At 41.4% G+C, this 15,830-nt stretch overlaps 1 protein-coding gene across 3 annotated transcripts in view; it reads left to right on the top strand.

Annotated features, from left to right (window-relative positions):
- Nucleotides 1–15,502, top strand: part of LOC121269935 (NAD(P) transhydrogenase, mitochondrial-like) — an 80,956-nt gene extending 65,454 nt beyond the window's left edge. For all 3 annotated transcript variants that reach the window (XM_041175086.1, XM_041175087.1, XM_041175089.1), the window contains exon 22: nt 15,229–15,502. In XM_041175086.1, the coding sequence (XP_041031020.1) occupies nt 15,229–15,375 (147 nt within the window). In that variant the 3' untranslated portion in view covers nt 15,376–15,502. The remainder of the gene's footprint in view (nt 1–15,228) is intronic.
- Nucleotides 15,503–15,830: the final 328 nt, after the last annotated feature.

The raw sequence follows: 15,830 nt of genomic DNA, 5'->3' as shown, positions 1-15,830 counted from the left end.
ACTAATTGGAAAGGCCTATGATTTTATATTTTTAAAAAATGGTCTTTTGGTTTAATACAACATTTGGAATCCTGGGCCAACCATAATCTTGATCCAAGCACAATATTTCTTGGCAAACGATAAATGTGTTCATTAGCAGTCAACCATAGAAAGGCTAAGGTTGGTTCTTAGGAATTTTGTGCAAATTGTGTTTTTAATACTGTGTTCTCCCCAAACCAACCCACCAAAGAATACAGAATCTCAATTAGATCATCAGCAATAGAACAATCAATTCCCAGTGGATACAGACCAAGTTAGTATTCCTTTTGACCTTAAGGGAGGAGGTTTTGTACATCATTCTGTCCCTCTATAGTGCTGTGTTCTGGGGTTTTGAGACCAATGTTATTGTACAGGCATTCAGGAAGCAGCCCAGACATTACATTTTTGTTCATTTCCAACTCTTTATGCCCTGAGTTTTTCAGATGGCGGGCAGAGGCGGTGACGGAGCTGATTGCCGCCTGCGATCGGTTCAGCGCCACCATTTTACGCAGGCCCACCCAGCGTAAGACATGAGCGGTAGTGCTCAGCGCTACCTGTGCAGGCAGGGGGAGGAGAGAGAGAGTCAGGACTAGTGCTTCCTTGTGCATGTGCGCAAAAGTGGGCTTCAATATCCCTGAGGTGTGGAGCTGCGTCAGGGAGATTGAGTCGCTATTGTAAATAGTGAATAAGAGGTGTAAAAATTTATTTAAACATGTCCCCTCATGTGACATGTTTTCATATTTACGAAAAAAAAATATTTTAATTAATAAAAGCTTCAGGAAACGTCATCCCGCTCGTGGATGAGGTTTCCTAAAAAAACAGGAAGGCCGCTTGGTCTTTTCACCTGCCCGCCAACCTTAAGGTTGGACTGGCAGCATTAACAATTATTGTAATCAGTTCCTTAATGGCCTCAATGGGCCTTTTACATATCATTGGGCACACAGCCAACTCTGGCGTGCACCCGCTGAACGAAATATCACAGGACTGCACGATGATGTCAGGACGCACGCCCGATGTCATCGTGCGTTGTTTTATGCATCAGTGTGTCGGGCCCACCCCTGCACACCGACTGACAAATCCTGCCCTTTATATTTTTGTTGCCTACACAACAACTTTATTTACAAAGCAATTTTAACATCTCAAAGCAGTTTACAGAAGGGCTTTCAAACAAAAATTAACACTGAACCACAAGGAGATATCAGAGCAGATGATCAAAAGCTTGGTCAAAGAGGTAAGTTTTAAAGAGCATCTTGAAAGAGGAAAGGGGGCGGAGGTAGAGAGGTTGGGGGGTGCAGATACCAGAGGTTGGGCAAGGCTGCCGATGGTGGATCAACTAAAATGTGGGGGGATGAAACTAGAATTAGAGGAGCACAGATATCTCAGTGGGCTGTGGGCCTGGAGGAGATTACAGAGGTAAGGAGATGTGAGGTCATGGTGGAATTCGAAAGCAAGGATGAGAACTTTAAAATTGAGGGGTTGCTTAACAAGGAGCCAATGTACATCAACATGCACAAGATTGATGGGTGAATGAGGCTTGGTGCAAGTAAGGATATAGGTGCAGAGTTTTGCACGAGTTTACAAGTTTATGGAGCATGGAAGATGGGATCTAAGATCAGTCCTTGGAATAGTCAAGTCTAGAGATAACAAATGAGGATTCAGCCGGAGGTGAGATGGGCAGAGGTGGGTGGAGTCAGTCATTGATATTATAGCTGTGGAAGTGGGCAGTCTTGATGACCAGATATGTCAAAAGCCCACCTTGCATCAAATACAATACCTAGTTTGCGAATAGACAGTTAGCAGGTAAAGGGATGGAATCGGTGTCTAAGGAATAGAGTTTGTAAGAGGTGGGGGAAGAGTAATTGGGTTATGGTTTTGACAGAATAGCACATGTGAGTATAAAGTCACAATTAAGTTTTTGATCTGCTTTTTCCATTGAAGTTCAGACACAAGGTTTTTAGTTTATCAGGGGTCTGGATGGAGAGAGTGCTGCATTGTCGGAGGTGACATTTCTAGAGGTACCGTTTTTTTCAAATGAGGTGTTAAATGAAAGTCCAATCTTCCTCTGGGGTGAATACAAAATATCCCATGCTACTGTTTCAAAGAAGAATAGGGGTATTATCCTCAGTGTCCTGACCAATATTTAGACTTTAATCAACATCACAAAAACAGATTTTCTGGTCATTATCATATTCCTGTTTCTGGGAGCTTGCTGTATCTGAACTTGCTCTGCATTTCCTACATTACAACAGTGACTACACTTTGACAAGTAGCTGTAACGTGCTTTGAGACATCCTGAGTTTGTGTAAAGTGCTATATGAATGGTTATCAACATAATTTATTATTTTTAAACAAACAAAAAAAAATCTTGTATCTAAGTGTAAAATCCCCCATTGTTTAGTTGGAGAGCAGGTGACATTTGCTCCAGAAATCTCTCACCCCTGTTTTTACCATTTCAGAATGTAGACACCTGACTAATTCTTATTTACTCAAAGCCTTTGCATGACAAATCTAAAACCATATTAGTCTTTTCATTTGGAAGGCCTTGCTTCACTCCCATTAGATGAGACAATTCAGGATAATGCTGAAATAGTCAATATGTTAGAGAGAATGCGTTTTCCCATCTTAGTGGCAAGATGGTCACATATGATTTGGCAAATGACTGAAAAGGTCGGGCCAGCTCTGTCAGAATTAATTTGAAAATACAAAAGAAAGATGCCCAGCCTCTCACTACTGCCTAGTTTTCAAGAGCTTTGGGGTTGACAGCCCCTGTTGAACCTTTCAAATATGTTTTTCACAGTCTTTGCTGCAGTACACGTCTCTGGCTTGCCCGTGGTGGAAACATCATTAATCTTCCAAACTCTTGAACTCTGTTTTTTGTTCTTGTTTCCTGTGCTACTGTTGCTCAGCACAATAAATGTTAATACAACAAAAAAATATATATTTACAAAGCTAAGATTTAGTTTCAGTTGCTGCACTTCATAGAGGAGCTATAGGTATACTGGACTTGCATTCAAAAAAAGAGTTTAGCTTTTTATATCCAAGGATAACATTTCTTGGCCAAAGAGTTATATAATGAAGCATTATGACAGTTGAGGTGGATTCTTGGAAATTGTGTGTATATTTTTACTTATTATTTTCAACAAAATATCCAGTGGGATAAAGTCAAACACAGACGTTTAAGAGACATCAGTACTTAGGAATGTAAATTTTTTTTCTCTATTTCTGGCATCCAGCATCAGCATTGAGTACACCGAGGCAGATATTACAGAGCCAAAGGCAACACCCTATCCAGTGTGTTCCAACAGTATTCTTTAAATAGTCGTTTGGTGGTACAGAACTTCGAGTATTGCTGCAAAAAGACATTTTGTCGAAGCTTTTTGTCTTGCATTCATCAGGACAATCGCAAGAATACCAATGTCAGGGGAAGCAACAGCTTTATACTGTATGACAAGAGAGTGCTGATTGGTAGAGGCATTTCTATGGCAACGTGAGTGGACACTGGTAGAGGCATTTCCATAGCAACACCTCTACTAGATGAGTGCAAGACAAAAAGCTTCAACAAAATGTCTTTCCTCAACAATATTCAATATCCTTTAACCTTAACTTGAAGATAGTGTCTCCCACAGCATCAGTGTGGAATTTCAATTTGCAATGTAAACTATGGGCAGGATTTTCGGACCTCGCTGAGGTAGAGAATAGAGGTAGGGAACTACCTGACTGGCTTGCCGGTTTCCCGACCCCATTCCCCGCGTTGGCTGCTTTGTCTGAGATGGCTTTGGGGCTGGTAGTGCTGCCAGCCCCTGAAGCAGGCAGACGGTTAGGCTCGGTTTGAACATTGTTAAGATTAAGTAATGGGGACTGACTGAGATTTTCCAGTCGGCCTCCAGTTTCCCATGCAACGAGGCGGCAGTTCAACTGCCTGGAAGTGGACACCCAGCGGCAGGCTGAGGGTCTAGCATGTCAGGCATGCCTATGATGCTCTTCTCTACCTCCTTAGGTACAGATGCAGTCAAAGGTTGCCTTGTAGAGAGATCCCACTCCTCGTCCCATCACCCCCTCCTGACCCCAACTCCTTCCAAGCCCGTAATGATGGGCTGGCTACTTTCTCTATTTTTTTAGTCAATTTTTTTTTTAAAGTGTCTGGCAGGGCACCTTCATGTTGAAGTGCCCTCTCAGTTACTTACCCTTTAATGCGGCCTGCTTCTCCTCTCAAGCGAGAAGGCCTCTGGCCCTCCAACTTCAAGAACCCATCTTCTGCCCTCATATGGACAGAGAACCTGTCTCTGTCAATCAAGGATATGCACCCTGGTCAAAATTCCAACGAGGGACTGTTTTCCTTTCCCACTCAGCAGCGTTTCTCCACCACCCCCCCAAAAAAAGGGGGTGGCTTTTAGACCTGGAAACAGACCCAGCTCCTATTTCCTGTACCAAAAGTGAAAATTCAGCCCCTGCTTTGTGACCTCACTGAGGCTTAATTTAATACCAACAGGTGCCATGTTGTAGGTGTTGCACACTTACTTAAATGCAATTTTGCTCCATGCTTATGTTACAGACACAATTGGTGTTTTCTTTACTGCCTGTGTTCAGTGTGTTTTGTATGTGAAGGGGGCGTGTTCTCTTACCTTAAGAGTGATTGTCCCAATTTAAATAATTCCAGCAGCAAGTTTTTGTATAAAAATGCGATGTCTCACCCATGCCAGCACTCTCACAAAGATTAGATACAAATGAGGGGAAAAAAATACAATTGCAATTTATGATTGTCTCAGTCTCTTTAGTGGCAGGCCTGTAATATCTTAGATGGGATGATACTTTGACTGAAGTGAAGTTTTGTAAAGCAGAGGATTTTCAGTAAACTGTGAAGCCTCTTGTAGTTGACTTTCCAGGAGGTTGTTTCTTAGGTGAACTTGAAGTTGGAACAAATTGGGGAAAGCCCTTCTAAAGGTATGGCTGTTTATTTTCTTGGCTACTTAGATGACTTGCAGCTGCTTTGATATCTTTCTGAGGGATTCCTGTCCCTGAACAACTTCTTGCTGCTATTTTAAAAGCAGTCCACAAAATGGCTTTCTCATCATGTGACTTGTACAAGTTGTACAAGTTCCTAAAAAAAAAAGTGTGTATTGATTACACCTGTGTTGTCTTTTGATACTAATATGCACTCATTTGAAGTTGGGTGAGATATCATCGTAATACAATGGAAGGTTGATGGGGATCCATTCGCATTCATCGAACACACATTGAACTTTGATGTTTCTTTTATTCATGATGAAATTGAAAGATGAGCTGGCTGGAATGCTATGGTTCTTTTATTGACGGTCCATCCATAAACAAAGGGATGTGTGAATTCCCCATATGGTTGTGAATGCCCATATTTCACTAGGTATTTGTTTGAGACTTAAGGCTGTCTGAAGCTCTGAAGCCAAAACATCACATGCTTTACAGTGGCCACTTTAATGGACTGTTTGTGTTCAAAATTTTTGGAGTATTGACTGAAAGTTCATAATATGCTGGAACATGACATTTGCCGCTTTTGGCACTCAATGCATCTTTGTTAGGGTACAACAGTAGGAAGAACTTTAATGAAGGCTATGTCGATTGATTGTCACTTTGCAGTAATTAAAAAATAAGACGTTAAAATAAACAAAATTTGGCCCACAAAGCCTGATACTTCCACAGAATTACAATTCCCCTCTTTTGTGAACTGTACCCAGAGAAGTAGTCACACAGTTTTTCTTGCTGCTGCAAAGGTATTCACAAGAGATTGGAGAATAGCCATTGGGAGATGCAATGTGTATCCACCCTTAATTTCAGGGGAAAGTATTTGCTGAGTTAAATTGGTAAGAACACAAGGGTGAGTCACCTGGTTCTCTTATGCAACATCTCTTTGGAATGCCTCTTGAAACATTCAGTTAGTGATGAAACTGTATGGGCCATGAGATATCCAAAGTTAGGCTAGTCTTTGTGTTATGTTTTGACTATGGGTCGCTTTGCTCGCAAACCCGTTGTGCGCTTATCGGTCGGCAGCTGAGTCAATTACAATGTACAGCAGGCGCAGAGACTAATATGAAATGAAGCACGTGCTATTTATTTACACAAACAACAGAGCATTAACATGATGTATGCTTCTCCAGCCAGACCCTATCCTAGACTAACATTTACATAGTAACCCATGCTACACAGCTATTGGGTCTTGCAGTCACATGGTCAATCTGCTCAGTCTCTTAAAGGTATATTACACCTGAAATTACCACATCCACTCCCCTTTTACTTGAAAGCACATTTTGCAATATGTTGACTGTTTACAAAAATGATCTATTTACAAATGTAGTTTCTCAGGAGGCTTTTTCTAACGTGTCGACCGTTGTAGTTCTATGACTTCGGATGGTTTATCTGAGGCCTCCCTCAGGCGTTTTCTGTCCACTAGGCTCCCCAGTAGGAACCTGCCAGTTTGCATTTTTGACTCTCTCAGGCTCAACGGGTTCTGCAGGTACTTCCAAAGGAGGAGAGTTCCTTCCACCTATGGTGTAGACTCCAGCAGGAATGTTTTCACGCTGTTTCGGGCCACACCGCATGCACTTCTGCTGCCCCTACTCTCCTAATTCAACAATATGACAGGCAACTGTCAGGCAGGTTCTGAGAATTAGGATGTTGGGCAAGGCAAAATGCAATGCAAAATGATCAGCTTCCTGTTGTGTAAAAAAAAAAATTTCAGGGCCTTGTTAGTAATTTCACTTCCTCTTTCTATGTGCCTTCTTTTGATGGGTTTTCTTCTTGGCAGCGCTGACTCTCATCCCGGCTTCCTCTTGGCAGCGCTGACTCTCATCCCGGCTTCCTCTTCAACTTCCCTATTGGCCAGACTAGGCTGAGGTATGAAAACTCGAGTGAACTCGGTGGTTGAGTCTTCCAGTATTTCCTCATCTGTCAGCTTCTTTGAAAACTCTATTTTTAAGGCTGCTTGGCTTCTGCGTAGCTGGTTCTTCAGCTCTTCCATTTCTTTTTAATATTTGTTAGTCGTTTCCTGGAGAATTAAGTATTGTTGCGCTTTCTCTGCTAATTGATTCTTCACCTCAGGCAGAGACATGCTGAATTCTTCCTGTTCTCCCTCATACCTTTTTAGTGGTACAAATTGGGATCTAAGGGAATCATGCAATATGTGAAAATCCTTCAACAGGTTTCCTTTTTCTTTTTGGGGGTTACTGACTTCAGTCCTAACTCTGTCCTGAAGCATCAGCTCCTCGAGTTCCTTTTGTTGAGTCTTTACACGCTCCTTTTTCCAAACAGCAACATTTCCTCCTTCTGATTGAGATCTCAGTAATCTCTCAAGATTGATCTCTCTTGATCAGTTTCTTCCGAGGAGACTCGGTCCTCTGCCTGCTATCACCATGTTGGGCAGATTTGCAGACTGACTTTCGTATTGTACTAGAACCTTGCATATGTCTTTAGTCGGGCATCTGAGTTTTCTAGCTTTAGTGAGTGGCCTCCTCCATTCACACACTTAAATGTGTGTTTCCCCTATGACTGTTGTGGGATGTTTCTGTATCCACCTCCATTCGAATGGGTTTTCTGTTGACTTCTACTCTCACATGGATTGACTCTGTTTTACCCACTTTTAAATTGTGCAGGGAGTGACTATCTGACCCTGTTTGCTGTGGCTCCTCCATTATATAAATTTCACAACTTCTGCCTTTTTGTTTGAACTATGACCTTAATCTTTCTTTACAATATTGTATAATATGCCCATTGTGATGACAGTAGAAGCACCCGGTTCTTTTAAATTGTCGCTCGCTTGTAGGCTGTCTGGTTCCAATCCTATAATGTAAGTGGTTTTTATCTGTTAAGCCATTGCTTTTTGCTGGTCTGTTAATGGGTGTCTGTTTCCCGCCTTTCTGCGGAGCCCTGCGCTTCCATATCATTTCTAGCTGGTGCCTCCCTTCCGACGTGAAGAATGCCACCCTTGATTTCTTCTGAGTCTCTGACCACACTTTCCATTGCAAGCGCCAACACCAGGGCTTTACTGAAATCCAAATTTGTCCCAGACAGCAACGTTTTTTGAATGGCGTCTTTGTTAATGCCACACGCTAATCGGCCTCTTAACATGTTGTTAATCGATGTCCCGTACTCACAGTGCTCTATCAATTGTTTTAAAGCTGCTACATAGCAAGAGACTGTCTCTCCAGGGGTGCGACACCCCAAATTGAATTTAAAGTACTGTGTTGTTACTTAGGGTTTTGGTTGGAAATGACCTTTCGCTAGATTCACCAACTCATCAAAGCTTTTGGAATCTGGGGCATTGGGTGCTGATAGACTACGAATTAGGCCATCCGTTTTACTGTTATGTGTTGATAAAGTGATTGCCTGCCTCTTCTCCTCCCCCAACATGTCGTTGGCCAAAAAGAAAATGCGAGTCTTTCAATATAATGTGGCCAGTCATCGGTGGCCTGATCAAATGGTTCGATGTGGTCAAATTGTGGCATATTGGAGGGTGATGGCTTCAACGACTACAGTGAGGGTTTACAATTGTAATGTACTTACAGTTGGCCTGCAGGCACAGCTACTTCAGTACAGTTGAGTTTTGGCGCCTTTCCTTGGTGTCGTCAACTGGTGATGTTTATCCCCGTTGCCAGCTGTTATGTTTTGACTATGGGTGGCTTTGTTTGCAAACCAGTTGCAGGCTTATCTGTCAGCAGGCAAGTCGATTACAATATACAGTAGATGCAGAGAACAATATGAAATGAAGCACTTGCTATTTATTTACACAAACAACAGAGCATTAACATGATGTGTGCTTCTCCAGCCAGACCCTACCCCTAGACTAACATTTACATGGTAGCCCATGCTATTGGGTCTTACAGTCACGTAGTCAATCTTCTCACAGTCTCTTAAAGATGTATTATGCATCAGATTACCACACATTGAGACTGGAAGAATGTCAAATCTAATTCACTTCATTTCAAGCAAGTTTTTTTGTCTGGCCAATAAGCAATGCAGCAATTGCTCCAGGACCCAAGTTGCAATGCCCAGGCTCCAACATTCAAGTTTTACTCCCAGCCCAATGTATATTCTATCCTGCTGTCCAAGCCTCCTTGGGACCAGAGCTCTCCTCCAAGCCCTGAGTTCCTCTCCAGCCTCCATCAGGTCTTGCAATTTCTTCCCGATCTCATGATCTGTGCCCAGTCTCCTCCAAATCTTGAACTGTTTCCCTTGATCTGAGGTTTCCCAGGCTTCCTCCAGCTCCTGAGAACCTTCACTAGTTCAAGCTGTTATGGAAGCCAAATCACGATGAAGATTGTATGGTGCTGTGGCAGTTACTATAAAAAGACTTATGTAGGCGTTATTTCTTGCCTGAGCTGATTTTGTAAATAAATAAACTAGTCTGTAGCTCTTCAAAGGAAAGAACCAAGTGAGTTTAGGCCTGAATGTTTGCAAATCTGGAAGAGCTGTACCTTAGCCAAAATGGCACTGGGTGCCAATTCCAGAAGTCCTGCCTCCAAACCTGGCACCCACCATTTTTTTTTACCAGGGGTGAAGGGGAAAGGGATGAGAACTTTTTTGCACACCTGCGATTCATGGAGGCAGCTGCACATGTGAAAGTGCAGCTGCATTCAAACACATGCAATTTTCATTACTGGAATTTCCAAACACGACTCGTAGGCTTTAGACATTTGAGGAAAAGGTTTAAAGCTGCTGGATCTATTTGGAGAGGCAAGGTACCCTTTTGGAGAGGCAAGGTACCCTTTTGGAGAGGCAAGGTACCCTTTTGGAGAGGCAAGGTACCCTTTTGGAGAGGCAAGGTACCCTTTTGGAGAGGTCCACACACTCCCTTTTGGAGAGGTCCACGCACTCCCTTTTGGAGAGGTAAGGTAACCTTTGGGATAGTTAAGAATATGCATTAATGTGCATAAAAAGTGGATAAGCTCAGTGGAACTGTGAAGCTGTCAAGTCATTTAAATCCCCAAGCCCTTAGATTTGAGAATAAAATCAACCTGCTGTGACTGTACTTGCAATTTCAATAGTTGTCTCTTAGCATATCCGTGAGGTTTATCATTATAGGATTAGTGCTGCTTGACTGCTTCCAAAACCTAACATTATCACAGTGGGGAGAGGGGCTGTAAATTCACAGTTTGATTGACAGCTCAGGTGCTTATAAAGAGATTTGCTGTCTTTGATGTAGGGCTATGAATATAAATGTTGGTTTTCAGAAGGGATTAAGCACTTGAAGGAAGTGTTTGTTTTTAATAAGTTATTAAATATTTGAAGGAATTTAAGTGTCTTAAATTTGTTATGGATGGGAGGTGGTTTAATTTAGAACAGCCCTGATTTCCCCACTCTACCCGTCTGTAAGCGCAAAGGTGTTTTTGATTTTTGATTTCCCCCTTTATAAGTGTTGGCATATTTTCCCCAACCCTTCAGTTTTAGGGTGATCCAATCCTCTGTTAAGAACCCCACAGCAAAAGTGAGATAAGGTAAAATAAGAGGGGTAATTTATTGTATACACACACAAAACGCAGGAAGGGGTTTCACAATGTCCGCCCATTTTGCATTCGTACAATAAGAGTGATGGAGGAAAGAAAGGGGTTTGGGGCAAAGACCACAATAAAAATAAGAATTATCATTTCACGTGAGTCCAGAATCAAAAAGTCCAGTGGCACATTCCGTAAGGGGTTAGTAAGCTGAAACTATTGCGGCATGATTCGCTTTTCCAGAAGCTATGACTTTCACAATAGAAGAAGGCACGTGGAGATGAATTCATCTTCCAGGCACAGATACAGAAGTTCAAGTGTCTAAATTGTTTGCTACTGGAACAAGGGCCAGGTAATTTAAAACCTGGACAGAGCCCTGGTTCTGTTATTCCTCTTGTCAGATGGTAAATGACAGACAGAGGCAGGCTGCTGGCCTGGAGTCTAGTTTTCTCTTCTGAGGTTAAATTACAACTGAAGATGGAATCCAAAAACTGTAGAATTAAAGCAATTCAAATAGCTCAAGTCTTGGTCATGTGACAGAGTGGTTTTCAGCTGAGCCTTTCAGTTAACGAGGCTCTTTGCTAGAACCCATTGTGTTTTGAACAGGTAACTGTGGAACCAATAGCACAACGTTGGAGATGAGTCACAAATAGCTCTGCCTTTGTCCATAAGCTGGCTGGTGCAGATGTCTTGTCTACAATCCTTAATGCTTGGCTTGGCTGGAATGTGTATCAATGCAAGGAGTGTTACATTCAAAGGGTTTGATGTGTTAGCCTTCACTTTTCAGCTGCTCAGAAACTTCCAGTACTATTATTATGTGGTCCACGGCAGCCATTTTCTCAGTCCGGCCATTTTCTCAGTCCATCCATTTGTCCATTCAAGAAAAACAGAATTTAAACAAGAGAAGAGAAAAAAATATCTTTTATATTTGTTTTCCATGTCTCGGCAGCACAATTTTTTTTTGGAATGAGCATGTTTTTTCTTTAAATGATGAAGCCTACAAGATGCACTTTGAACTTTATTTTATTTCATCTCACCATGGTTCCTGAGGTCTGCCTATGGTGGATGCTGCATGGATTGGCATGGAGGGTGTAAGCGCAAAGGGTGTGGGTAGAGGGGATGTGACGGCATGAGTTGGCATGGGGAGTGTGTGAGTGATGAGGGCTGTTTTTGGTTTTATTGCTTTTTTTACAACAGGTACAAAGTCCTGGAGCACCGAGGTCTGCCTTTTAACCAGCCGCCTCGCCAGGCAGCCCCTGTGGCTGTCTCCAAACTCTTAACTGGAGCGGCGGGCCTGACTCCAGTTATCATCCTCCCCTCCGGAACGAAATGTGCTCCTTTCTCCAAAGTCGGGTCATGGTTATAAATTTTCCTGACTCTGCGCTCCTGAGCAAATATTTGGCCCTTATTTAGGTATCTTAATTTGTTTCACAAACTTTTACTTGTAGACATGCCTTCCTAGTTCATTGAGAGGACCAGGTGCAGTATATTAGACAATTGCTTTGCCTCTCTTTGACCTGCATTCAAATTCAGATTTTAATGAAGGGAGGATTATTTTCTCTGTGCTCAAGTTAAGGTGTTTAATGATGTGGATTTTTTTTCTCTTGCTTCCTATTCCAATGTAAACATTTTTGTACATTTTAACCAATCTGCTTTTCCTAAACCCAGCAGTTTAATTGATTCAGATCTCTGATCGCAATCAATCTCCTATTACACATGTCACCTGGCTAAATAAATAGGGGGCCTTCAGAAAATTACCCTATTGTGCATCATAATTGAACATGAGTAACAGAAATAGCACGTGACCAAGAGAAGATCCTCCTGAAAGATGACCAGTCATTGCATGAGGTTGAGCTTTTCCATTCATCAGTATTTTCTGCTTCTTATCACCAAGCCAATTTCCGTCCAATGAAAGATTTTTTTTTTGCCATTTATTCCATGATATGATTAGGTGACAAGGAGTCAAAAGGCTCCCCTCCTTTCCCTTTCCTTATTTTCCTTTTTGAAAGGATATAGTTGCCAATTCAGTGAGTGTTGAACTGTTTACATGCTGTAATCATTAACCAATCGGACAGGTCTTTTGAGGTTAACAAAGAAAGAGGTTAGGTTTATTATACTTAACTGCTCTAAGAAAAATAAATAAGCTCTGACTTCACACATACAGTTCACAGGCCCAACAATAGATCAGGGTGAGGAAGGATAGATTTGTCACAGAGTCCAGTCCAGGGAAATAATGGGGTATACAGTCTGTGGTTTGATTTGGCTGGCTTCAGGCTGAATTTGGTGGTCTTGCGACTTTCCTTCGGTGGTCCCGATACTTCGGATTTAAAAATACATTACGGCTGATTTGGTTGTTCTCCAGGAGACCGTATTGCTGGGTTGAATTCTTAAGAATTCTCTGTCTGCAGCAGAGGCATCGCTGGGTGGTCTGGTCAGCAAACAGGGTTTGAAGCTTGCAAGGTGGGTTGGTGAAAATGGGAGGAAGGAGGGACCCCACTCAAATGTTCTCTCGTCTGCGTCTCAGCTGCTTGTCGTCTCGCTGTAGGGAAGAAGTAATTTAAACACAAAGGGTGGGACTGTCACCCAGTGATTCAAACATGGTTGTGACTGGGGAATTTCACTTGTAACATAATCAGTTCATATTTGGGAACCCTCTCAGCCAGTGCCCTATTGTTCAAGTGATTGGGTTTAGCGTATTCATATTGTAGCTTGATGAGTTCCTGTCGGGAACCCTCTGTTGAATGTCTTAGGTGATTGCCGTGATGCCTTATTAATGGGGACAGGGTGTGTGGCTCACTCATATTCTCCTGAGGCCATTGTTTTTGATGGGTCTTAGCAGACACAGTGTCTCCATCTCGGAGAGTTGCAATGTGGAGGTAGAACAATGCAAATTGGGTAGCTATCTTTGTTGCAAGCACAAATCACACTTGTAGTCTGTGTTTTACAAAGTCTCTGCTTTTAAAAGTTGTTTGCATTTCCAGCCGATGGATTAACAGTCATTATTTGACATAAAGCTCATTGCCACAAAAACATGCTTTGTTAAAATCTAGTGTGCGGAACTTTATGGAACTTTTTCTGAAAATCCAGATAAAGTATAACCACTAGTTCCATATTGAAAAGAATTGAGTTTATGATGTTTAGTTCCCTGGGTTCATATCTTATTGTTTTATTGAATATTCTGTGCCCCGCCCCCAGTACTGCTGTTGTTTTATGTAACTTGACAAAAATACTCCACAGTACAGCATCACCCACCTGTCTTGCTTTCATTTTGTTTGAGACACCTAGAATATATTTGCCATTATTTGTCACTCCTTACTGTTTAATCTTTTACCTTTTACCTTTTTCAAACTTGGTAACCATCTGTACTGCAAGTCTAGGGCGTTCACCTTGGTTTTTCCATTTTTCTTGTTAATATTTAATTCTTTTTGTTTCTTCATCATATATACTTTAATGTTCCCCTCATATACAATATCACACTCTTTGGATAAATTCAATTACCAATGATTTTGTTCACAGTCTGCCATTTCCTGTTCCCTAAAATATTTCTGGCTTATTGAGCTATCACTTAGGGCATTTTTGGATCCCTTCTCCTACATTCACAAATTCCTTTGGTTCTTGTTGAAACGTGTTTTTCTGAATTTTTTAATCCATCACATGAAGGTTACTATTTCTGGAGAAGAGGAGGAGATACATTTCAGGTAGCATCCCGCAAGTATATCATTGTTGAATGCAGAATAAGGCCATTGTTATGCTGCCCTAACAATGGGTGGAATTTTACAGCCCTGTCGTGGTGGGGGCAAGGCCTTAAAATGCGGTGAGCCTTTCAAAAGTCCATTGGCTCAAATTTTTCACTCGGCGTGCAGGCACACACCCGACACGCTTCTTGAGTATAAAATGATGCGTGATGATGTCGGGCGAGCATGCCAATGTCATTGGGCACTCGTGCAATATTTCAGTTGGCGCGTGGGAGTCAGCAGCATGCCCACCAACAATTAAGTTGCCTATTAAGACCCTTAATCAATTGACTAAGTACAATTTTTCGCTGCCTGTCTAACTGTTTGGCGGGCGGGCGAAAAGGCTAAGCGGCCTTACATTTTTGACGAAACCTCATCCACAGGCAAGATGAGGTTTCAACCAGTGGGTTTTTTTAAAAAAAAAGACTTTTTGCACTCCTATTTAATATGTAACATAGTCACATGAGGAGACATGTTTTCATTGTTTTTCATTTCTTCATTTTGAGTGCTGCTGCTCCCATCCCACGAGGGCAAAATTCTGCCCATTGATTTCGGCAGGAATGGAAAATCCCACTGGAGGGAGGGACCGTAAAATTGCTCCCAATCAGAAAAGAGCCCTCCACCAGAGTGACATTTCTTCACTTTCACACCATTCGACTGTGGCAGCCGTGAGGTTATGAATTAGTGCTGTATTAGGGAACTTTTTACACACATATGGTTGTGATGTCAGAATAACTAAATACATGTTTGCCAAAATTAGGTTTGATTTTCATGAAACCAAATTGGTACAAATATTATTAACTATATTTTTTCAAAATGATGTTTTAATTCACAATCCGGCCAGTGATTGTGACTTTACTTAGAACAAGTAGATGATGTGAAGTGACAAGTGAAGGTAACTGAAACTCAATGTTTATTGTAGATATTTTAACTTAACCAAAGAAATTCCAATGGAAAGTAAATTTGTGCATAAGCGTTTAATGAAGAGCTATTTATTCAGAATGTTCCTCTTCCTGCAGGTTATTGTGATGAAGCGAACCCTTGGAGTTGGCTATGCTGCAGTTGACAATCCTATCTTCTACAAACCTAACTCTTCAATGCTGCTTGGAGATGCAAAGAAGACATGTGATGCTCTGCAGGGCAAGATTAGGGAGATGGAAAAATAAACATTGATACAGAAATGTTATACTGAATAAACCTGCTATTCTGTTCCAGAATTTCATGCTTTGAAGATTACAGAAACTAACAGAACACATAATCCTGGGGAAATTTGAAAATAAATATTTTCCTATATGATTTGCATTCATGTTATCTTTTATTACTGGTATTGTTTTCATGGAAGTTCCAGTCATAGTACTTGCATCAAATTACAATAAATTAATTCCAGGTTAGATCAGGAAAGACTAATACTTGCATCACAAATGGGGATAAACTCCTATTTTTGTTATTCGTGGATTTTTCAGTATTTTATGTTTAATTTTTTGTCAAAGTTTCAGTTTTATTTTGGGAAAAATTAATACAGCTGAAAATTAGAGAAATAAATTAATTAAAATGAGGGGGAATTCCAGAATGAAAAGGTATTTAGTTTCACTAAAGGCTCAGCAGAAAGATTTCCAATTTT

The sequence above is a fragment of the Carcharodon carcharias genome, chromosome 26 (genome assembly GCF_017639515.1).
Source record: "Carcharodon carcharias isolate sCarCar2 chromosome 26, sCarCar2.pri, whole genome shotgun sequence".
In the NCBI taxonomy this organism is placed as follows: Eukaryota; Metazoa; Chordata; class Chondrichthyes; order Lamniformes; family Lamnidae; genus Carcharodon; species Carcharodon carcharias.
This window is presented reverse-complemented; position numbering and strand designations above follow the sequence as displayed.